Raw genomic sequence first — 25,384 nt, 5'->3', positions numbered from 1 at the left:
TTTTGTTTCTTTTGCATTTCAAGGAAGTATTCAGCATCATTGTTGCATATGAAGAACACAGTGCAACTTGTTAAAATTTGAAGTATTCCTTGAATAGTGAATGATTCTTTGGGGAATTTGTGATTGTATGTACATACTGTTTGATATTTAATATTCAGATCTTTGTTGATCTGAGTGGCCTTACTTAAGGGGTAAAACGAGGTGTTATGGTATAGAAAACAGTAAATATACTTTAAGAGAGCTTATGTGTGAGGAAACTGGGTTGTTGTTAAGCTGAGATGGTAATGATTTTTGTATCTTCTTGTTACAGTTAGTGTTATATTCCTTGTGATTCAGACATCATCTTTGCTCTGTAATACGTCTGCATATTGTGGTTTTCTGGCTGAAGGTGTCAGTAAGGTGACACTCAACGTATATTGCTGCTGTTCAGTTGGAGAACTTCCTGGGTGTCAGGTTTAGGTTCAGTTTTAAAGATGATTCATGCTAAATCTGGAAGAATATCATTAAAATGCATAGACAAATTTTATTTCACTTTATCCTAAGTGCATGTGTAAGCATCAGTGTTCCACTTCTCCAGTTTAAACTGATATTTAAAAAATTGATAATGTTTCAAATTGCCACTACGAAGAAGAGTGAAGGTTGTTTCTGTGTCTTCCCTGAGAAATTCCATGTTAACTTAAAATTTTTTTAAATCACTTGAAGTCTGAATTCCATTGATTTCATCTTCGTCTTGTAGTGAGATACTGTTCTTGTAAGCATTTTTTCCCCTTAAGGTTTCGATACATGTCCTCAACTTTAATACTAGTTCAAACATACTTTGTTGAGAAAAGCTGAAAGTTCTATTCCCTTGTTAATAGATTACTGCACTTGTTCATGGCATAATCACACTCTTTGTAAAATGGGTGTAATGATATTAACCTCTTTTCAGAAAGTTCTTTGAAAAGTTATAGAATACTGCTTTCTCTGTATAGAAATTATTAGGTGACTTTAGTAACCTTTCATTGTTTTGTCTTCAAATTTGTAGATAAATCTATTTTTCTGGCCTCCGCACAAGTTCGGTGTGAACTTGCCCTGGAAGTGTCTGGGCTAGTGTTTAACTGTTCGGCGCTGTAAGAAGTAGTGCTGATGTGTTGATGTGTGTTATCCCCAAGACTTGGAGTATTCTTATCCAGGGTTTTGCTTTAGACCCATCTTTAGTCTCTATGAATCCTAAACAATGACAATAATTTTTTTTTTTCTTTTTGTTCTTGGGTAGTTTCCAGAAAACAAGTGAAACCTTTTCTCTAAAGCAAGTGCCAGAAATCATTGTTTAGTCTGGATTTTTTCAGTAGTTTACAAATCTGGGTGTAATGTAGAGATGTTATTCTAATCTAAACCCTGGACATTCCTTGGAAAAAGAAAATCACGTGATTTGATTAGACTTCTCACTTCTCTGCCAGTACCCGGAGACTAGCAGCGTGCTGGAAAGAGGCATTTCCCGGCGAGAGAGCGACTGATTCATACTAGCTCACTGCCTTCCCTCGCCATGGAAGCGTTCCAGCATCAGCTCCTCACTCTTATTGGCAGTCTGATCTGTTTCTGTACTCTGGTAAAATGCATCAGATTTATGAAATACATTTTCCCACATATCTGGAGTGCTTTGCCTCAGACTTTCTTTCGATCGCTGGGAGAATGGGCAGGTAAAGGAAACGTCCTCACCTTCTTCTTGTTACTGAGTGATGGATTGTTATATTACTAATCAGGAGAGGTTTTCCTTGCATTTGCTTACCCTGTCCTTTCAGAGCAAAACACAGTTTCCACTAGTTGCGGTTTGCTTAATTTCTTTTTGTTTTCTCCTAGTAACTTTGGTTTTATGAGCCTGAAGGTTTTGCGTTTGGAGAGAATAGAGAAATAGTCAAACTGGTAACAGCTCATGCACCTGGTGTATAGATGTGAATTCTCTCCCCATTCCTACTTCTGATGTTTTTTCTCTACTGCAAATGCTTTAGTTTTACTAGTATTGCCTATATCCTCAGTTTCCTGATATGTGAAGCAACTAGTTATGTCTGGCATGTGGTCTCCACTCTTCAAAGCAACTTTTCTTTGTTCCTGGTGACTTTGTTCCAGTCTGGTTTTTCCAAATTGGTGACTATCCTTAATGGTATCATTAACGAGCCAAATCTACTCTAGCCTAGAAACTTCAAAGACTGCAACTTGGCAGTACTTTTTTAAAGATATTACACATTCTCATAAAATAACAAATGTTTAATAAACACCTTCTTTTTCCTACTGATCACTGATGTTTTTCTTAAGCTCGTTAGATTATCAGTATTAAGCAAGAATGAACAGGTACTACAGTCTCTGAATTCCTGGGCTACAGATGTCACTGACGGTGGCATCTTGGTAAGAAGTGACCCGAACACTACTCCTGTGCTTTGTTCCTTTGCCCTGCATTAGAGACTTGGTGTGTCTGGATTGAGTACGTGTTTAATAAGCACATCTCACAGTGGATTAATAAGAAATGAAATCCACTCCTTTGCAGAAGAGCTGCCTGAATACCAGTTGCTTCTGAAGCATTTTGATTTAAGTGAGGCAAGGACCTCTGTTCTGTGCATAAGGTGAGGAGCAGCTTGGGGAACTTTCTGTGTAAAGTCCTTGTTTCCACTGAAGGCTAAGAGACTTGTTTACTTCAGTGGACCTTTTATACTCTGTCCTTTTAAAAACATAAAGTCTTCTCGGCCCAGTAAAATTCATAAGGCTTGGATGATTTGCTCTATCACATGGCACGTGAGATCCTGAGAATCATGAGAATTAAAGTTGGGGTGTGGAAGCTTCTTTTCCAACAGACTCTTGGTTTTCATCTGCAGGTCTGCTAGAGAGCCAAAGATCCACTGCTGCTTAACTTAGGGGTCTTTTCTCTCTGAAATGAGAGTAATTGTTCTTCGGTTGGCAACGAACCTAACCATTCAAAATCACCTTGCTTCCCCACTGTCTCTTGCAATTTAGAAGTCTTTAATCCACATTTTTTAGACATTGACTCAGTTCTGCTCTGAAAACTTAACAGGTTTACCTTGAAATTGCTTTAGCACTCTCCTACTTTATTTCTTCTTTATTTCTAAGGTGATAAGGATTTTCTTTCTAAAGTTCCTTTTTAGTATTTGTTTGTGTAATATTTAAAGTTCAGGGTGCTTTACAAATGCTGAACCTTGTTTACTTTCCCAGTTACACTAAATCTAAAGGTAAAATGAATAGGACAGCTCTGAAGGAAGAACGTTTTATAGATGGTTGTAAGTTTGCTGTGATGTTTCCTTACATACAGGTTTCTTGTGTGAGAAAGTGTTGTATCAGTTTTGGTTGTTATCGCCCACAATTCTGCCACCAGCATGTAAGTGAAAGACTTGCAAAGCAGAACTTGTAAAAATAAGTAACAGGAGAAAATGCTACCACCTCTTAGGAAATTGACTTGTTGCAGAGTGTCTCCCCATTGAAAATGAGAGTAATAACTACCTACTGCATCAGATAGGTTACTGTGGGGAGGGATTTGCTTTGAAGACAAAATGTGCTAAACAAAGTAACGGATTAAAAAGTCATAAGGAAATAAATTTTTAAGAAGATTGATTCTGTGCTTTAGTAGAAGCATTCAGGAAACAGAGATGATGAAGATTTAGGAATTCAAGAAAGAACAAGCTAAAGCAGAGCTACAAATACAATCCTGATTGTTATTTCTACTTTCTCCAGTGGTCACAGGAGCAGGAGATGGCCTTGGAAAAGCATATTCCTTTGAGGTAAGATAGATTACTTACCCTTAAGTTTATTTTAACAAAATGGCAATTGCTACCTTTTCATCAGTCTCTGCAAGTTAGTAAAATTATTCTGGGATTCAAAGCCACTGTGACAAACATGGTACTAATCCTTCTCCTCTGTATGTGCAGAATAACGTTAATCAAGTTCTGAAAGAAAGCTGATAACTGCATTTCAGAGGAAAGTCATTCATGTTTCAATGGTCTTGTCAGACCAAGAAAATAAAATGGAAACACTGAGTAATCAAAAAAATTTCATATTTTCTGTCCAGGTTAGGAAGTTGCCTGCATTGTCCTTTTTTACCCAGTTTCACAGGTAATCTGCTTTTTGACTTTCAGTGGGGTGCTCTAGCAGTAACACACAAAATGTAATTTTCTAACATTTACACTTCCAAACAGATTTTTAAAGATATATCTCAAACAACAAATAAAGGAGAAATCTGTGTAAATTAATATAAACTACATGTTATGGGAATTGTAAGGAAACCTAATGGTTTAATTAAGAATCGATAGCTCTAGAAGCCTGCAGGAGAGAGGAGCTCTGTGCTGACCCTGTAGCTGCTGCTGTGCAGTCACTACAGCAGTCCCTCTCTATTCACCCATGCTAATCAACACTGAAGGCAGGGTGGCCTTGTACCATCTTGTACAGCCTTGCTGTTAGTGATAGTGGCTGAATGGTTCATTTTCTCTTGGGTGTCTTCATTCAAAACCTGCTCCCTTTCTAGAAGCTAAACAGCAATGAAACATGAGTTGTTGTTTTCAGAGCTGAGGTAACCAGGTGAAAATTAGCAGCCTGTAATAGGCAAGAGTTTGGATGTGATGTCTTCTGCTCATAAATTATATATCTCACAGGAAAAGAAAATTAGTTTGCTTTTGAATTAACTTACAGAATTTTTAAGATAGTCTTTTTAAGTGTGTGCATTGTTTAAGCTCCTACCTCATGATTTTCATTACTGGGAGTGGCAATACAATAACTACTTTTGAAAGTGCATTGAATGTAGGGAGCACAAAGACAAATACCAGCTATTGTAGTTTAACATTTAGCATAGTTGTGATAAAGATCACAAGCTCTCCTGTGGGAAAGAAGGGAAAATGTTGCCTTCTGTCTATTCAGTGTGTTGCTGTAGTGATGAGCAAATGGGAAGGGCCTCATGAATACTTAGGGGGGAATGCGATGGGATCAAGACAGGGAGAGGAAACATCAGAAATGCTTAATGTTTATTTAGCACCACACCGCTGAGTGTAGTCAGGAGCACATGCAGCTTGCTGAACTAACTTTGTGTGTGAGCACCTGGTGATATTTTATCCATGAGAAGGCTGCAGGCACCTAGATCACAGCCTCTGTCATTGTTCTGCTTCCTTTGTGCTATATGGGTTATGCAAAAGTAAATCCCATTTAAAAGGCCAGTTATAGCACGTGAATGGCTTCTTTACACCGTGAGAAAAAATAAAACAACTACTGTGATTTTTTTTTTTAAAAAAAGCTTGGCTGGACATGGCTAGATTTTGTGGAACATTTGTTCATTATTTTTGGCCTTTGTGGGATGACTAAGAGCCATCTTTATCCATGCTGAGATGTACCTTCCTCCCCATCGCTTTGATTGAAGCTGTGCTCAGCTACTGCTCTGTGGGGCAGATCCAAAGCCCACACCACATGCGCTCATAGCTTGGCACATCATCTTGGTGGCTGAGGTCAAAGCATACACTTGTGTGTGGCTTGTGGATAAATAAATCTGATCCTGCTGTTTTAATGCCTGTGTACATTTGGAGTTTCTGGCTCAGCACTACTGTCTTGCTGGTCTGATGTCAGGGTACAAAATTCTCTGATGTTCGTCTGGCATAGGTCCCTCTGGTGTTATGGGTTGATGTGAAGGCAAGCCTTGTTTGATGGCCGCAGTGTCTGTTCTTCTAGAGTTTGAGCTCTGACAACAGGTGATGAATCTCTTTCTGACATCCTGAGCTCAGGCATAGGCTGAAAATTAATCACAAACTAATGTAAGTACTCCACATTTGTTGGTAGCATATGGTATAGGAGACTAAGGAGAGCAGTTCTTGTGTTTTGGAAGGCTAGTGTGATGTGGCTTTCTCTGTTCGGTCTTTTATGTGGAAATCCCAGTAGGTGGTTTATTGGGTAAAACCTGGCAGACAGAGGTCCAAGGAAAGATTACAATATTTACTGGTTCAGTACCCTTGTTTCCAAGGTTTACGGCTAAATACAGGTCTCTGCTAAGTCTATTAAGCTCAAGAGCTGACTGGGGCAGTATGAAGAGCCCGGCAGCTGTGAGGTCTCAGAATACTACTTTGTTGATGGCAGGACACAGGTTTGTCAGAGCAAATTATTGTCCCTTTAATTTTCTGAGCTTGTGTTGAGAGGCAAGCACCACAGCTTGAGCTTATCCTCTTCTGCATGAAAGTCCAGGCTTTCATGAAGTCTCTGTTTATAATTCTAGCACATCAGGGTGATTTTGGACAATTGGCCTTGAGCATAAAGACCCCAACCTCTTAACTGACTGTGATGTCAGAGTACTGGGATTTTGGGTCAAGTTTGCTATACTTACTTCAAAAGCCAGGTTTCTGTTAGATTTGGTCTATTAGTTCTTGGGCTGATGGGGTTTAGACTCACCAGACTTATAACAAGGAACAGAAATAAGTCAACTGTGAGTGTGCTGCTAGGCTGTCACATCTCTACTCATCTGTTAGCATTTCAGGTACCGGTGCAGTCTTGTTTGTTCTGTTTTTCTGATGTAATAACTACAGATGTGCTTTAGCATCTGTTACTGGCTTAGCACCTCAAGCATACTGGTTTTATGGATGAGACCAGGTCATATTCTGAGACTTATGGTTTAGCCTCCGCACACGTCTCCTCTGATGTCAGGGTACAAACAGAATGTTAGTGGCTCACATGGTCACCATTTTTGTTATTGTTAATAGTTCATAACTCTCTTATAAGTCAGGCCAGTGCTCGTGCCTAAATCAATGTTTTAGCAGACCATTTTGAGACAGGCACTGCATTCATTTATTAATACAACAGTTTATCAAATCTTAAACCTTTGTTTCTTTTAGTGAATTTGTGCATAGTATTACCAGCAATATAATACAAGCTAAGTATGATCTGAGTTTTCCTACTGCAGTTGCATACGCAGTCTAATTACTCCACTTGGTCCTGGATTTATTCCGGGAAATACTGCTATTCTACTTGTGTTGCACAGGTGCAGAGCTAGCAGAAAGCTTGCAGAATCCTTCTGCCCTGTTGTCTCAGTCCTGGTCTGCTGGACCAAAAAGGGTTGAAAGATTCGAATCATAGAGACCTTACAGGTCTGAACCCCAGGCAAGGAGAGAAAAGGGGTGAAACACTGAGGCCATAACAGCACAATCTTGGAGAAGAGAGAAGAATCTCATTCGTAATAGGTGGAAATTTACGGTAGGCAGCTACAGATTCCATAAAGCATGATTAGGGATTTTAAATTATTATATCTAATGATCCGTGTAGGGTATAACCAATTTTTCAGTGTAACTGTAGTACTTACATGCATGGTTTGAATCTAACACCTGTGTCTTGCCTTTCATGAAGCTTTATTGTTTAAAAACTCATCTCAGACTGTGCTGCAAAAATGTGCAAGAAAATGCAGAGTGACTTTATACTAATCTAATGTTGGTTTAACCTTTTAAAGAAGGAGCTTGTGAGATTCCAGAGTGCAGATCCTGCTTGATCTTTCTTCATTATTAGCCCCATTGCTAAGTACTAAGTTGTAATTCGTTACGGCTAGAGTCATTTAGCTTTCTGAGCGGTTCAGGAGCATTTCAGTCCTTTGCCACTAGGAGACAGGATTTCCTAACACAAGCAGCTTCACATTACACCGCTGGGAGCCGGTGCTTATTCCTACCTGTGAGGGGAAACACCACCCTCTAACGTCAAAGCCTTTTTATGTTAGGAAAAGGCTTTGTGCTAAAGACGTCCACACTAAAAGTTACCTTTGTTTGAAACGTGGTAGTGTTAAAGCTGATTTAACCTTCGCTGTGGGTGGCCAGGAAATTATTTTCTAAGCAGTTATTTTTGTTTGCTTGAGGGTGCATTTGAACCTCATGGTAGTTACAATGTCCTGTGAAACCTATTTCTGAAAAGGATGCACGTTTTCTGTGTGGGTGAGGAAGCAAAAAAGAGGAGTCAGGTGTGTAGCCTCCTTTGACTTGAGAAATGGCTGCTACAGCCTTATAATTCTGGTTAGTTTGGTATACAGCAGCAAGGGAGAGTCCTCTCACCCAATGGGCAAGACTTTTATAAGATTGCCACAAACATGTGCTTTTAGCTGAAATACAATGCAATCTTAGCAATAGGAATAATTTTTTACTTATATTTTGGGGGGATTTTTCTACCAAATGAAATATAGAGACATAGCTGAGATTATAGTGAGAAGCCCAGTGAAGTAGAACTTTGTTTTTACTCTGTATATGACATGGCTAGTATTTGGTTTTGGGTTTGAAGACACAAGAATTAAAATAATCCCCATCTGAACACCTCCAAATGGCAGAAAGGAGCAAGTGACCATGGAAACAGAGACCATGTCTCCAACTGGAAACAGCTTGAGTCAAGCTCCTTGTGGACAATGGGAAACCTTCCACTATGCAGGCAATTTAGAGTTCTCTTCCTGAGAACTTGAAATGGAGCCCTTAAAATAAGCTGTCAAACTCCTGAGTGTCTAAGTCTGTGCAGGTCTCTTTGGAGCACCCGTCAATTATGTGAGAGTGTCTCCAAAAGTACAGAATTGTGAGCATGGTCTTTGTCCTGAAAATGCAAATGGTTGCGACTGATACATTTAATAGACCATCTGCCCCTTGTATTCTTGATGTAGTGAATTTTTGAACAAAGGTCTCTATTCCTTAACATTCTCTGCATTGTTTCAGAAGAGCCCAACAAGACAAACTGTTTCACTCAAATAGGTTTAAGGAGAAAGCGTTGCAGGGAGTCAGCTACAGAAATTAATCGGTTGTCAGTGTGTGGGCTTCACCAGTTAGTTTCTTCTTCTAAGCAAACCTGGTACTTTCAGATGACATTGGCTTTACCTTTTGTGCTGACTAATTTAGCTCTCTTTCTCCTTGCTCTCATGGGCATTTTTCTAGTTTCAGCTTCATCTTTCCTTTTTTTACCACACAACTCTGTTCAGCTTCCTCTTGTTAATAACTTAGTTTCACAAGCTGGGGTCATGTTTCTCTCTCAAGCTTTGCCTAAAACTCTTTAACTGATGGGAATGGGAGGCCTCGGGAAAACAAGAGAAAACTCTTCTCTATTTGTTCTGCACGTGGTAATACCAAACTGACTATAAACGAACTGCTGTGTTAAATGGTGTTCACAGCAATAAAATTCAACTATTACCAACATCTTTGTGGATGTATATTTGTGTGACTGTATTTTGAATTTTTATGCATGGACTTCACCTTTTTTTGTTGTTTTCCTTTTTGGTTTTTTTTCAGTTTGCATCTGATGAAAAAAAACAGTTAAAATTTATCCAGCTGACCTGCATGAGATTTTATTTCTATTAAAAAAAAATGAATAAAGTCGAAATGCTTTCAAACTCTTGAGCTTTCAATTCAATATGCTTAATCTACTTCCTCAGGATAAAAAAATGTGAGGATGGAAGGTGATGTTGTAAAATGACTAGGAAGTCATCAACATATTTGGCCTCCCAAATCCAAGTCAAAATAAAAATATGTTTCTGGAAAATGTCACGTTGCTTTCACTCCCTGCAGACTTTCATTCATTTGAAATTGGCTCAGATTATTTATTTTTGTTCATATTATTGGGGTTTGATTGTTGTCCAGTGTATTTTTCTTGTAAGGGTCCAGGATTATACACTGAAGGATGTGTTTTGGAAGACTATTAGAAGCCTGAGTATCGTTTGGTGTGGTTTTAATATCTGGTTTTTTCCCATTAGGCAGGTGGCAGGTGAATGAAAGCAATTTTAAAAAATCCATAATTGTTTTTATTGCAAAACTGGAAAAATTGTAGAGATTCTTGTCACCTTATTCTTTTCTAACAACTTTTATATTCCTCTCTTGTAGCTGGCAAAACGTGGATTAAATGTAGTTATGATAAGCAGAACTCTTGAGAAACTGCAGAGAGTAGCCTCTGAAGTTGGTAAGTGTTTGTCTCAAACTTATCTTCCCATTTATAAAGTTGGCTTTACAGGGATCTGGAGGTCTATTTCCTCAGTACAGTAGGACCCCAGATATTATTCCAGATACAGCCCCAGGTATTGCTCCAATGCTGCAAATAATTTCTGGTAATACCGTGTTGCTGGAACCCTTCTGGTCATGGATCACTTACATGCTATAATTCAAACAGTGCAATAGGTTGTATAAAAAAAGTGAATGTGGGTTCTTTACTTGCTTCAGCTACCCTTAAAATCTGTAAATACAGGCAAAGGAGAGTTGTCGGAGGAATCTATGAAACAGTTTATGCTTGGGATAGAAAAGTTACCTTTAGGCTAGTTCTTGGAACATAGCAAAGGAGTAAAAATGAAATTAATATAGCTTTTTAGGGTTTTCAAGTTATATTTGGCTTTTGATAAAGCGGTTAAATAGTATGTCTTTAGAATTAATGTTCCCTTTCTTTTCTTCAAAGGAAATTCACCATTTACTGCGGGGAATGGCTTGTTTAAATATGTTAAGATTGACAGTTAGGTTTTCTTTAGGAGTCAAATGAGTTTATAGCTTCCATTAACTTTAAAGATTGCTGTAATCAAGGTTGTTCTTCCCACTGACTCTTATTCTATTCATGGCTTCTATCCACTACATTCTTTGACTCACAGGTTCCTGTGTTAAGCATGTGTCCCCCCAAGACTACACCTCTGTCAGAAAGACTTGCCTTTAACCAGGTGGTGGTTGGCACCTTGGCAGGTGGCTCCAACAGAGTATCAGGTCCAGGATCCTTATCTGCAGGGAGAGCGGTGCATCTCTCAGGGATGTAGCAGATTTGAAGTGGGTGAAAAAGCCTGTGACTTCTGAACCTGCAGCTACCGAAATCAAGGGTTGGAGTCTGAAATTTTCTGTCCAATTTCCCTCCCTTTTTTTCCAGGGGCAGACTTGTTTTCCCTTAGGACACAAGGGGTATCAGAGGAGCAAAGCACTAACTCCCTGAAGAGTCTCTATAAGCAGCTGTATCTGTGAGACCAATGTGACTATGGCCTACACTAGCCTGTCTTAAGTAAACAGCCATAAAAAATCAACTTCTTTGGGAATTGTGCCAGCCCTGGTGTCATTGTTGCATTTCTTTGCAGCTAAATGTTAAAGAATTAAAATAATAGAAACCTCGGGAAAAAGAAGGCTGAGGAGTTTTTATAGTTTCTTTGCATTGTAAATTATGATCAGAAGGAAAGAATGAAAACAGTAAGATTCCTGAGACTAACATAGCTAAGTAAAGGAAAAAAGTGGTGGAGCCCCGAAAGATAACATACTGTAAATTCCTTTGCACTATGATTTATTATAAGGCCATCCACAGGCCCCCTTCCTAATTGAGGCCATACTGTGCTGAGTTGTATAGCAACACATAAAGAAGGACTTGTCCTGTCCTGAAAGGTACTGCTGAGATGATAGCCTACAAACACTCCTATGCCTTATGCAAAAGTAACCCGTGACTTTTCGCACGTGAGGAAGCTTCCCTGACTGCAGCCGCACTATCCATGTAATCCAAGGGGTGGGAAGGTGGATGGTGTGAGCCCAGGAGCTCAGCCTACACCGTTCAGGTTTCCATGCCATGTTCAGCTGGTCTGAGGGCATAAAGAGGTTTCCCAAAGCTTGCTGGAATTGGTGGCCAATCCCAGTGAGATCTTTTCATTGTTTTCCTTGGGTTTTGGCTGAAGCCCAGAGAGACTCACGTGTTACTTATTGTGTCAGGTTGGAAATGAGTACATAACAACAAGTAGATGGCACAAACAAAAGGAAGGAGAGGAAGATACAGTGATGAAAAGCACAGACTCTCTGATCTGGAGGCCACTAAAATCAGCAGGGAGCTCTGGACATGAGCTTATGTTAAAGCTTTGGAAATGTTCCACTGATTCCAATTTGCAGACTCAGGCTTCACTGTAATTAAGCTAAGCAGTCATTGGGGAGGAAGAAAAGTTAAACTTACTGTGATTTTATGTGAGTAAATAAACAGCAGAAACTAAAAATGAAGCAGAAACTTAACTAGAATGGTTTTACTGTTTTCTAAATTTTCTAATTCTCACTGACTTTTTCTTTTTAAACTGCTTAAACAAGCAGTGTCTCTCTCCAAGCAGTTATCATTACCCTGAACTAACATGCAAGGAGATTAAAGCACAGGGAGACAGAGACAAAAAGTATGTTGTAGGCAGCGTAAATTTCTTGTAGGACTGGATGCATTACTCATGTTTCCTTTTTCTTAACAGCTACACCATATATCTTTTTCCAATCAGTTGGACACCATAATGAAAAGGCTTGCCTCCCTTTTCAATGTGACAATATTATTTGCCTAATCATACTGTCACATTCAGTGTGCATACAGAACAATGTAAATGAAAGGAGTCTAAAGTGTGGATAATTCCACAGGCCTTGGTGTTTGGCTTTCGAACAGTCCTGTGAGCCGCAGGTGGGTCTGGGAACAGCTCTCAGAGCTGTAGCAGGCAGAAACCCACCATAAGAAAAACACTTCTTTAAAGAAGCACTGGAATTAAAAGCCAGATTTCCATCCGTTTGGACAGGAAAGCTCATTTAGAATGAGATAAAAGATGACAAAGTAAGTCTTGTGGAGGGCAGACAGAGAGGACCGTTATACCAGGTATACTGCTCATTCAACACATTTAGTACTGTGGTTGTGAAACATTGATCAAACCATAAAACCAGGAGATTAGAAATGATGGAATGCTACTAGCTGCACTCCTTTTTTATTTCTTCTGCCTATACTTCCTAAGCAAGCTGTACAGACAGAGCTAGGTCCTGATTGAAAAGTTACACTTTGGGATCTGTTTATATGACCAGGGTCTGTACTGTTTAGCTGTTAATGCCAAACAAACAAAAAGCCACTTTTGTAAGACATAAAAATTATTCACAACAAGAGTAGGGTTTTTTGGGTTTTAGTTTTGGGTTTTGGGTTTTATTTGAGAATAAACAAATCTGTATTTAAGGAAGGATAAGGTGTGTGACCCTCAGAAAACCTTAGAAAATACAGCTACACCAGTTTAGACTAGATAAGCATGCAGTTCATGAATTCGGGTTTGTCACCTGAATCGTGCCTGTCAGTACAAAATAAAGCAGTGAACGTAAAAGTCACCCCACAGAATTGTCAAGAACCAAATGTGTCTTGCTCTCACTAAGACCTGTAAAGGTGCTAATTCATTTAGCTGTCCCCGCTGCTGCAGGTTCAGTTTCCAGTGTGGTCTACTGTGTCCTCCGCCCCTTCTCCTTGCAGAGCTGGCTCCAAGAGCTAAGCAAGTAACAAGGCTGAGGTCACTGACTAGCATAAAACAACTCACTTGGCACACCCTTCCTTCATCCTTAAAGGCTGTTAAAAATGCCTGTTGTGCCTTGCTGATCACTTGAGGTAAAGCATTATTGCTCAGGGCTGTTTTCCCAATACGCACTACTACGTAACAGAGCACTTCAGGGCCTTGACCGGTGTTCTGAGTGCTCTGGTAACTAGTAGCAATTCCCATGTTTTTTAGTTCACTGAGTTTGTGTTCTCTGGTATCATCTATCATCTTTTGCAGTTCTGCTTTTACACTCCGTCTTTTTGTTTCTTCTCTATTTTTCTGTTATTTCTGAAACTGAGTTATCTTATATTTCTGGGGAGATGCATTTCTCCAAAAGACTTTCAAAACGTACCCAGAACTTGTGCTTTACAATCTAACAGAAAATTTTGTATTTCTCTGCAGTCTTAAATCTTTTTAAACCTCCTTCTCTTGTTAAAATGACTTCTCATTTTGCTCTCCTCTCTGCAAATTTCCACTGAATATGAATGCCATCTTAGCCTGAGTGCTTCTCTCGTCATATTCAAATTTTGCTATAGTACTTCAAAAGGGTCTCCTCTTTCTGCAAAGATCAGTTCTTGTGACACTCATGCATTCACTTTGCTACCTCGGGTTTTCAGAAGATCTTCATAACTCTCTAAACAGAAAGGGAGGGTTTCTGGCAGACTGCATGTCCTGATCAACTTCATGCTTCATCCTGATTTATTCTCCTCTTGGTAAATTTTGAAAGGCAGCACATTATCCTATCTGACAAGTGGGATTCCCAAGTGATCTGAGGTCAGAAGGAGTTGGATGTATCCTTCTTAATGATACAGTTTATAACACATCAGATTTAACAACTCAGTTCAAGTTTTTAATTTTTCTTAAATTAGTTTTCTCTTAATTTTTAAAAAAGACAATAACCTGTCCTGATGTTTGAAAAAGTAGGCTTTTTGCTTCTGGCATACCTAGGACTTTTAAAAAAGATTTGGAATGGCTTGTGTCTTCAAGGACTGTCATAAATCTTTGTCACAGAGAGGGAGAGACATAAGAAACATCGGAAATTATTTTTTGGCTCTCTCTTTTGCAGAATTGTTATCGTTTTCTGAAGAGCTATCCCTGGATAATTCATTTATCAGCATGATAGCTTTATTGTTTTTTAATATATTGTTTTATTCTTAAATGAGACAGAGGAAAGCCATCTGGAGTACTTGTTTGTTGGCTGACAGTGCTGGTTGCAGCAGTATCGTTCTGTACAGACAAGGGGATGCAGAGAAAGTCCAACTGGTTTGTTTGATCCCATTTTATGTTGCTCTAGTTTTGGCTGCCCTTCTCATTGCCCGCAAGAAAGATGGCCACAACATCACTACACTTTTTAAGACCCTCTCGTTTTGTTTATAGAGCTCTTCAATCAGAAGGTCACTGTAGGTGTCTGCTCCAGCTGTTGCTCTGTTCTTTCCCTTCCCTGCATTTACACTCACAACGTCCTTTTCTTTATAGTTGTAGCATTCCCCCGGCCGGGGACCACTGGGGGGTCATTTGCCACTAGAGTTGCTTTTATAGGTTGAAGGTTCAAAGGGTGTTTCGTCCCTTTCATATACACAACTGCAGCTTGAAAAAAGGGCAAGAAAAAGGGCACTCCTTCCTCCTTTCTTCTGTCATGGAGACAGATGTCCTCTAAAATTGCACACAAGACGCAGCCCGCGTTTCGGATCTGGAGTCAGAGTGTCTGCTGTTTCCTCAGACCACTTGTGTTACTTGGATAGCGTGAAGTGGTCAAGACTTACAGCGTAGCGAGGGGCAAGGAGGAAACAACTGGGAGGGAACAACACCCTCTCGCCCTCCAACTGTTTTGTCACAAACTGGCCTGCTGGACCCAAAGCCAGCTTTCTGCCAGCCCTGCTCTCCTGCAACGCCTGTTCCTAAATTCTGAATGTACAGAAGGGATGAGGCAAGATTTCCGCGTAGAAATTAGCAAGTCTGATTCCTATTCAAGGCAATGCTCTCTGTCCCCTGTATGATAAAATCAGGCTCCAAACAAGCAGAGACAGTTTCCCAAAAAGGACCGAAAGCAGGCTTTCTGCCATCCACGTGCACCTGAATTCCTGCCACTTGCAGTGAGTCTGCAATCTGATCATCTACTGACATTTCCAAGCTTCGCTTGTCACTTTTTCAGCATACTTCATCTGGATTTCAGGTTGCCCATAAAACTTGAAAGCAGGTTTAGTAGCAAGAATTTACAATGTGAACATCCAGTTAGAAGAGACCTTACTGGGCCCCGTTAAAAGAGAACCTTGCCTTTAAAATGAGTAAATAAGAGCCTCTACCTCTTTTCCTCATGAAGCTTCATTGAAAATATGAACACCAATAAATCAACTGCTGAGAAAAATTGTAATGTACAGCTGGGCTCCACTCCTGCATAGCAATGACACTGGAAAAATCATACACATTTCCCTTTCCCTTCTGTGTAAATTGACCTTGTAAAATTTAAGCTATACCCTTCATTAAATGCCTTTTAGTCCTGCAAAGTCCTGGGGAAGGTTCAATCTACAGCAGTGCAAATGTCAAAATAGGCGAGGACTTGTTTGAAAATAATGCCGAAAATACTGCATCACATCCAGCCCTGTTTTCCCTCCTCCTACGTGAAAAGATAAGCTCTGCTTGTTAAAATGTTCATCTTATACATGAAAACACTTTAAAACAATTCTGCAAAACTGTGCTTATGTAGAGGATCTGGCACCCACACTCACTTGTCTAATGTATGCTGACAGTGTTCATTTATAAATATTACGATAACAAGGGGAAGAAGTCCTGTGTTGTTTATTTCTGGGGTATTTTTCTTACTGAAGAACCAAATGGTGTTTAGATTTTGTGAGGGAACTTCCATTGATTTCAGGGCATAAATTAATCCTGTATTTGCCAGGCCATTTCCTTGAAAACAACTGGGTACAGCGAGAGTGTTTTGCTTGTGTTTTGATCTTTTTTTAAAGCAAGAAAGTTAAAACAATTGGTTACTCTACAGCAGACACTACTAAATGAGACATCTGATTGTTTCTCCCATTACTTAATTACAGTTGTCCCTCTCTTGGGATAGATGCAAAGGGGTTTTCTATTTCTTTTTCTTAATTACAGAGCAGGCCACAGGTCAAAAGGTGAAGGTTATACAAGCTGATTTCACCAAAAATTCAGTGTATGAGAACATCGAAAAAAGTCTGCAAGGGTTGGATATTGGTGTTCTGGGTGAGTCACTAAGGTCTGTTAATGGAAGAGTATTTTATGGCTGCAGTGTATTAAACAGAGAATTGTATAAATGATGTGTCATAACAACTTGTTAGCCAACACTTAAAACCAAGCGTACAGCTGCCTAATGCATTTGAGCATTAGTTAACATGAAGAAGTTTTAAAAGTGAATTAAGAATCTCCAAAGGCTTCCTGTTCCCCTGTACAGTGGTTTCTTTATTGTGAAACCTCTTCTGCCGCTTTATAAACAGCATCCAGCTTGTGGGGTGACTTCTTCCCTCTTTGGCCTCAAGGAATTAATTTTTGCTATTGGTTGTTTTACAGCTGTGCGCAATTCTTACATTCAATCTGAAATGAGCCTGGGGCTAACACTAATTGGTACGATCCACTCAGCAACAATGAAAACGTGTTTTTTTGGGAAGTTTTGGTTTTGTGTTTTTTTTTTTTTTTTAAGAAAATCCTCCTTTTAACAGTGAAACAAATGAAACAACAACAAAACACAAACAAACAAAAGCCCAAACTGTAGCAACAGACTGCTTTTCTGTTCCCTCAAGTCAGTAATGATCAGTACCAATGACTTCAGTGAGAATAAGACTCAATGCTAAACAGCATTTCTCTTCACATAGAGCTCAAATGTTTCTCAGTCTCGAGGAGGAGCCATTTGTTTAACTAGCTGAACTATACACTTTGTCTAGATTTTGTTCTTATCATTATGTTTCCTTTGATTAGTTAACAATGTTGGAATGCTTCATAATCCTCTTCCGTGCCGTTTCCTTAATGGACCAGACATAGATGAGGTAGGATTACTCTGTGGGTTTCTACTTCCAATGTAACAATGAGGAACTGTAATTCCACTTAACAAGGGACAGATTCTGTCCCTGCTACAATCAGCGCGTATTTAACTGTTCAGTTGAGCGGGAAAAGAACTGGGCCTGAAGGAGCATATTTTGATTTGTTTTTAATGCTCAGAAGAGCTTGCAAGAGAAAAAGAACAGTAGATTTCAACTAAATTGCAGCAAACACTCAGCAATAGAGGGGAGAGCGCAGCTGGCGTGGTTGTAGCAGGGATCTGCAGCCCCTCTGGCTCACTGCTCACATGTAATGTAATGGGGTCCAGCCTGGTCACAGCCACAGCTGTAGGGTTGGGTTCTTGTTAGTGTTATTAAAACTTGCTTTCGTTGGAACACCATTGCTTGAGTATGTTAAAAAAATGAAAAAATAAACCTCATTTAAACACCGTTTACTTTTTTGGGAGAATTAATTTACACATGTAGAATAGTTTGACAGGATTAAGGATGTGATCAAGTTTTTCATTGCCCTATTGTTATTTACCTCTGTAGTATTAGACATGAAAAAAAATGGAGTTTCTAAATGTATTTCTTGCTAGCACCTGTCTTAGAATCCATTCGGTCTATATATCACTGTCTACTACAAACCAGAGACCCCCAAGCAGGCTGCTTCCCTCAGAGCTGCAGCCGTATGATGGCAGCTCTGCTGCTGCTACGACTTGTGTTTGCTTGCTGGTCTTGGGAGGATATCTCTACATGGCAGTGCTTTTGCTGCACAGACAGTCTACCTCTGTCACTGAGAGCCACTCAGTCTCAGCCTGGCACCTCTGTAATTTGTTGTCCGTTTGCGTCCAGCTCGGTTTGCTGGTGCCGTCACGGCCGGGACACCAGCCTCCCAGGTTGCGCCACGTGCAAAGACGTGGCTGGGTAAAAGGGAGGGCACAGACTCAAAGGGGTGCAAAGCAGGTTTGAATGCCATGTTAAAATAAAATTAATCAGGGCCCACCTGCCTGTGAGTATCCCACATCTTAGGCACAGTCAGTGACAGTCAGAGGAGAGCTCTAAAGGCAACTGCCTTGCTAGAAAGCTTTCCAGCTGGAATTGCTAGCTTTGTTACCTAGATAAGCTACAAGCTCGGTGAAGTTAACTACGAACTTACTTTTTTCTTGCTTCCTGCAGAACCTTATCAACTGCAACGTTATTTCTGTTACAAAGGTATGTGACACACTCGCACCTGTGTTACATCTGTAATTATTTTATTGGAAAAAAAATTAGTCCCACACAAGAGCGACCAACTAGCTTTCCTGTGTATTTTCATTCAATTTATCTGCAGATAGTAATTTTTAACAGGAATGTCAGCATTACTTGAAGGACCCGGTCTGTTTCTACTGCCCATGAAATATTTTGATCAGAGCTGACTGGAAACATTTTAACACAGTTGCTCGGTTGAGACACATCGTTACACTGCAGCTGAAACAGTTTGCAAAAACATGTTGGTTTTGCTAAACAGAGAGGTTCATTTTAGAATCAAAATCTTCAGGACAGGAACATCTGCAGTTTGACTTTTTGTACTGTATGTGCATTTTTGACACAATTCCGTTCTGTAAAAATATTTTTGTATCAGTGCAGGACAGAAACGTAAGGAGCTGACTCCCAGTTCTGTGTTGTTACCTCTTGGTATTAATTTTGTTTGGCTACTTCCCTTACAAGAGCAGTTAGTATTTCATGCTTTCCACCTCTGATTAAGATTTGTATTGCTCTGCTGTTTGCAAGCAGCATGTTAACACGAACAAGAGCAGAACAAGAGCTTTGTAATTCATCTCAGCCTTGGCTAATATCTTTCTAAATATGACATGGAAATTATCAACAGATGTTCATCTTTGTTTGGCTAGCAAACTTTACATCCCAAATTTGTACTGCTGCTTAATGACTTCAAATAGTAAATCATGTAATATCGGTCAGTTGAAACAAATTCTTCCATGAAGTAGTTTGGTGAACTTTCTGCTCCTAGGTTTTATTCCATTTATACGTCAAAAGAGAAATATCTACAATATCTGGATGCTATATATAGATGCCTCACAAAAAACAGGCAAACATTTTGTACCCTCTCAGTCTGGATGCAAAAGGATTCTCCCTTTATCATTTCTCACCTTACACATACCTCGGAATCAACCTCTTCTGCCTCACCAGGGCCTGGCGATCCCATTCCCCCACTGCTGCAACCACATCCTTTTCAGTCTTTCACAATCACCTTCCTCCAACACACAAAGAAGAAATCATGCTCCTAACCAGCATTCCTCATGGTTAGGGCCAAATCACCTTTAAATCTGTTTCATTTTTTTTTCCCCCGCTCCCTGCCTTGATTCCTGCTAGGGTCCTCCTCACCACTTCTTGCAGTGGGGTGCTCAAGCTCCAGGTATTCCTGGCTCCCACAGATGCCAGCGGGATTTTCAGCACTGCAAAAGCAGGACCTTTTCCCATGTTTTCCACTTTAATTGGAAATTCCCCTTCACCCAAGCTGGTGTGACCCACGTGCATTGTCATCCTTTCTGAAAATGAAGCTTGTGAACCCCATGGTGCTCTTACTATCGTGTTGTGCACAATGACACTATTGAAAAAATACAGAATTAACAGGGACTGAATTACGCTGCATCATTCTTTTGCACTACTTTTCATTTCTGCCCTTTACAAGTTAAGTCACACCTTTATCCTGAGAAGATTCATACATTATGTATGTTTTATAAAAAGTCAATGGTATGAGTATGAATTCTGTAGGGACTTAGGCTTACTATCAGTTACGTTCTTCAAATACAACAAACAGAAGCAGATATCTTACCTACAAATGGATTTAATTGCACTTTAGAAATCACAAGCACTATTAGGTCTGTTGTTAAAATAAGAATGGATGATTAAATAGTTAGCATCAAAAATTACCCTAAACCTCTCTTTGGCAGCAGAAAAAAAGTTTTCTTTTCTTGATTTTCTATTTCTGATCCAGGTAGAGCCAGAAGTGAAAATGGAAAAACACTGTGAAGTCGACTTTCTCCTCACAGTTATGATTCAGTATCGAAAAATGATGAAGTTCAGATACTGTTGAAAAGCTTTGGTTAAGCATAAGACTTTCACTACTTAGAAGACTAACCTTTGGGGTTTTTTGACAAGTCAGATGATCTGCAAGCCATTAGCATTTCTAAAATATTTTCCAAAACTTTGACTGTGCCACATTCTAGCTATTTGAACTGTATACATATGGCTGGGGCTTGAGCAGGTGGAATAAAACAAGATCAGTTGAAGCACGCAATCAGAAAGAGGGAGAATGGATATAATTTTAAACATATTTGTCTTACAGATGACAAAAATAATTTTGAAACAAATGGAGCCAAGGTAAAAATAATTTTTTATAGAACTTTCAATAGGTTTTAGCTGCTACCTCCAGTTCATTCAGTGGTAGCTGTGCTTTTTCATTATTAACTTCTGCACTTTACAGTGTGTCAATCAGTAAGATTTTCTTCTGTTGCTGTTAGTGCTGTCTGAATAAATGACGGGAACTGCCACAAATTGTCAGTCAACTATAGAACAAGACAGAAAATACAAAATATAGGTCTGAGTCCAGTAAAAACATACAGGTGTTGCAGAAATAAAATGGCATGTGATGGGTCTAATTAGGCAAGAAATGGCATTTGAATATATTGTCATATTCTTCTAAGAGTGGTAGCTGTACTTGGAATAGTAGTTTTCAAGCTCTGGAAATACCTGTACTACATCAGAGGGATTAATTCAGCTATGCAATTAAGGATGCCTTTTCTCCTTTTAATACAATGTGTATTTTAGACATGCTGGTCCTTAAACCAGAAGTTAAGGTCTTCAGATGGAGTTTCTAGAAAACATTGTTAACAATGAGAGGGACAGTGCATGCTTTTTGTTTTGGCAACAAAATAAGCTCTTACTGTTTAATTGTTTTGGTTTGTTTGTTTCGTGGTTGTTGCTGAATGAATTGTTTTTAGTGATTTGTACAGGGAGTTGTGAATAGGGAAGCTAGAACAACAGATGCATGGAGTGGGAAAAAGAACGTGCTGGCTAATGAGCAAAGGGGCCTACCAATTACATAGGAGCATAAAATCTTTCCTCTGATGGAAGTTTTTGCTCTGTTAGATGTACAATAGCATATACAATGTTCCCATGGTTCTGATTGCACTAGGCATTTAAATTTCACTTATGACATTATTCTTAGCTGGTTTAGACTTAATTGCACCTAACTAAACCATAAAAATTGGGTCTTTTTAAAGTGTAGTCTACAGTATAATAGGAGAGCTATGCCTTCTGGGGGAAAAAAATTGTTTTAAACTTGTGCAGGCTTTTACTATAATATTGTCAAATGTAAACTGAATGTAACTGTTTAAACTAAATTTCAGACAAAAAGGTCTTATTCTGAATCTGTCCTCTGGTCTGGGTACTTTCCCTTGTCCATTATACACAATGTACTCAGCTTCTAAGGTAAGTTATTCGCATTGCTTTATAAAGAAATCCCGATCAAGTGTTTACCAAAGCATTTGTATCAGCAGTATAGGGCCAGGTTTTCAGGACATAAATAAGTGTTGCTCCACTGAAATAATGAAGTGGTGTAAATGAGCACTGGCTGAGAACTAAGAATCAGTGAAGCTATGTAAATGAAATCAGCTGAAGGTATGTCTGATCATCGGAACACTTTTGCCTTTGATTAAATAGTATTATACCAGTGCTCACAGTCTATCCTCATTCCGGGAAGTGATGATTTTTACCAGGCTGGCTTAGCTAGTTTATTCAAAACTGTAGATGCACGGAAGTGCTAGATTTTGCTTATGGAACCAAGAATAAAATTCCTGGTAGGTGGGTGGTGAGTTGCCTGACTTCATAGGTTTCACTTTGAAATTTTGCTCTGAATTAAAATCCTAGAGCTCATAAAAATGAGAAGTGAATGATTTTTATTGAAACTCCAAAAGCAACTTGTTCAGCTCAGGTTCACTCGAAATTAAAAATTCTAACAATATTTGCTTGAGCATAGCTAAATTTCAGCTGGGTAAGAAAAAGCTAGTTATTCTTGGTAAGAGATTCTAGTTTTCCATTTCCTTTTTCTCTTTCTAACATAAGTTTCACATTACTCAGAACTTGAACTACATTCAAATCAGACAATATTAATTCCTTTAAAAAGTTTAGTTAATGTTATTTCAAAGTAATATAGTACATATTGGTTGTATTATTTTGACTTTTTTCATTTGTGGGTATCTTTTACCTTTGTTTCTTTTTAAATGGACTTTTTTTTGCAATACCCTGAAAGAAAACTATTTTACTTGTCAGCATTTTGATGTTTCATACAATATCACAACACTATTGGTGTTTAAATTGTAAGACCTATCAAATGATGGCTTTGAAACAGCGTAATTTTTTCTCCTTACTAGGAATTTTATATTTCTAATTACAGAGGAGTGATCCAATGTTGTCAAGTTTCTGAATATTTCTCAAAGATCTAACTCCTAAGATCACTCCTAAAGAACCTTAACTTTTACACAAAGAGGTTAGTTTATGTGTACTCTTCATGGTGTGGAGAAAAGCTTAGAAAGATAAACCCTAAAGGTTGAAGCTACAAAAACCCCCAAATACATGACTTCGAAAATCGTATTTGTAGGCTATGCCAATAGGTGTACACTGAAGGCATGAGTTGTATTTCACTCCCCTTCTTATTGCAAGAGAAACAGCAGTGTAAGCCTTGAGCTGGCAGGGTAGGTGTTAGCTAGATATGAGAGCCACATGAAACAAGAGCTAGAATAAGTGGGACTCAGGCATTTATATCTCCGCATTTTCATAGATGTGACAAACCTTTCAGTCCAGTCCGCAGTAGTATTTATTTCACATCTGGCTTGGGCCAATGCCAGGCTCCATCTTTTCTGGTGCAGATAAACAGTCACACTTGTCATTGCTCACGTGCACCAGCAGAAAATGTGTCTTGTGAAGTTCATTTCTATGTTTTTCACCACTGCACTGTGCCTTAGGTTATATGGTGCTTGGCCATTCTTACTAAGGACCTGTTCACACATATTTGTGAGCATGTGTGAAAGTACTTAGTTCCCTATGCTAATGTTATTTTGTTTTATTTCATTCTAGGCTTTTATAAGCACTTTCTCCAAAGCACTACAAGCAGAGTATAAGGCAAAGGGAATTATCATACAGGTGATTCTATATCTTGCCATATTTGCCTTCATTTTAACAAATTCTTGGAGAATATCCGAGATGCCTAAATTTGTATAGTGTAGCCATCCTTGGTGAAGTGCTGGGTGACCCTGTCAAAGCTTTCTCTCTTACCTGTAGGCAGCTATAGGCTTTTTTCCTGATTCCACCATAGTACAATTACTTATTCCATATAGTGCCTTATTCCACTGCAAATATCTGTTATAATTTGCCAGATGCTGTAGGATTCTGCAGAGTCAATGGTCTTATCTAAATGTTAGATGACATTACACTGTTACTATGATTTCTTATTTTAGGTAGTGGCTCCTTACGGTGTTTCTACTCCAATGACAATGTACCAAAAACCCAGTCTTATTACAAAGACGGCAGAAGAGTTTGTTGGTGAATCACTGGATTATGTCACCTTTGGAGATCAGATTTTTGGATGTTTAGCCCATGAAATGCTGGTAATTGATTTTGGTAGTGTGTAAATGGGTCCCAAAGGCTGAACCAAGGCTCTCTGGGCTCAGCAGATTCTTTTGACTGATTTCAGAGACTTTAAGGTTGGACATCAAATGAGAAACAGTGAATAGGTTATTAGGGCTAATACGGCACCAGTAAACTATGAAGGGAGGAATACACAAGTAAACCACAGTGGTATCAGCACAGTGTGGCTTTCTCCACTTTTGTGTCTTGAGCTGAGCTCAGTTTGATATCTGGTTAGTTTTTATCCTTTCTTCAGCTGCCTGTTTTCATGACCCTATTAGGAATATTTCTGAGACCCCTACTCCTTTACAGAAATTGGTCAGCAGATTCAAAAGTTATTATTGGGGAAGGGCAAGGACATAAAAACAGACTGTGCTATCACATAAACATAACTTCCTTAGGATACCAAGCTAACAAAATAGAATAAATGTTTATACATGGCAGCTGTTAACGAGGAGCATTTAATGAAAGTGTAGGGACAAGAACAAATTTGCTGAAAACTGAGAGGGATGAACGTTTCCCTCTGAAAGAAACATACATACTGAAAGTATGAAGTAAAAGCTTTTGCATTTACTGTTTTCTACGACCCTTCTGAATACTCAGTTAATTTCTTGCAAGAGGTTCATATAACCCTTTGCCTTTGTATTGTTTTTGCTTGATTATTCTGAAGGCATGTGTCCTGCAGTTCATCCCTTTGTGGGTATTCCATAGCGACAGACTTCAAGAAGCAGTCCTGCATGCATTTACCAGTTATCTGAAGAAGAGGTGGAGGAACCCCTAACAGAGTCATTTTTTTCAGAAGATGTACAATGGGAAACCCCAGCAGGATGCATTTTACTGTGTCTCTGTGTGTGAATGTGGAAAGAATTAAATCAGTTCGAGCCGTAGCACCATCCAAATCACCTATCAAGTGATAAGTGATTTGATCCAATGAAACTATTATGCAAATTCATACCTGTCCCCTTCCAAAGACCATAAAATTTGCTAGAGCTGTTCCAGTGACTACTGTGGGCCTTAGATAGGTTCTAAAAAATTTGTTACTGTTTTAACATAAGTTTGGAGTCCACAGATATTTACACTTATTTGATGTTCATGAATAAACCAATAATTTGCTTTATTTCCAAACTTGTTCACAGTGTATTTTGATGCTTTCAGTGAGTGTTTTGTGTCTTTGGTTTCTTCTGAAAAGTCAAGGAAATTTGCAAGAAGAAAAAAAGAAAGCTTTCAGGGTATAAAGTACACACTGGACCTTTGGAAGTCTGCAACCATAAAAAACGTATTTCTGTCCGGAGCCTGTGAATGACTTCATCTTCTGCAATATCTGATATGGGCTGGAGGAGGCAGGAGCATAGGCAAAAAATAAGCAGTAATTCTGCATTCCTGGATGAATCCAGAAGGCAAACCTTTTGATTGTAGATACCTTGAAGATCAT

At 39.1% G+C, this 25,384-nt stretch overlaps 1 protein-coding gene across 1 annotated transcript; it reads left to right on the top strand.

Annotated features, from left to right (window-relative positions):
• Positions 1-1,525: 1,525 nt before the first annotated feature.
• HSD17B3 (hydroxysteroid 17-beta dehydrogenase 3) lies at positions 1,526-24,733 on the top strand. Its single transcript, XM_059834216.1, has 11 exons — positions 1,526-1,679; positions 3,718-3,764; positions 9,837-9,912; positions 16,370-16,477; positions 17,207-17,274; positions 18,445-18,480; positions 20,615-20,649; positions 21,678-21,759; positions 23,404-23,469; positions 23,784-23,933; positions 24,623-24,733. The coding sequence occupies exons 1-11, from the start codon at positions 1,526-1,528 to the stop codon at positions 24,731-24,733; spliced, it is 933 nt and encodes a 310-aa protein (XP_059690199.1).
• The last annotated feature ends 651 nt before the right edge of the window (positions 24,734-25,384 follow it).

The sequence above is a fragment of the Gavia stellata genome, chromosome Z (genome assembly GCF_030936135.1).
Source record: "Gavia stellata isolate bGavSte3 chromosome Z, bGavSte3.hap2, whole genome shotgun sequence".
Lineage (NCBI taxonomy): Eukaryota > Metazoa > Chordata > Aves > Gaviiformes > Gaviidae > Gavia > Gavia stellata.
This window is presented reverse-complemented; position numbering and strand designations above follow the sequence as displayed.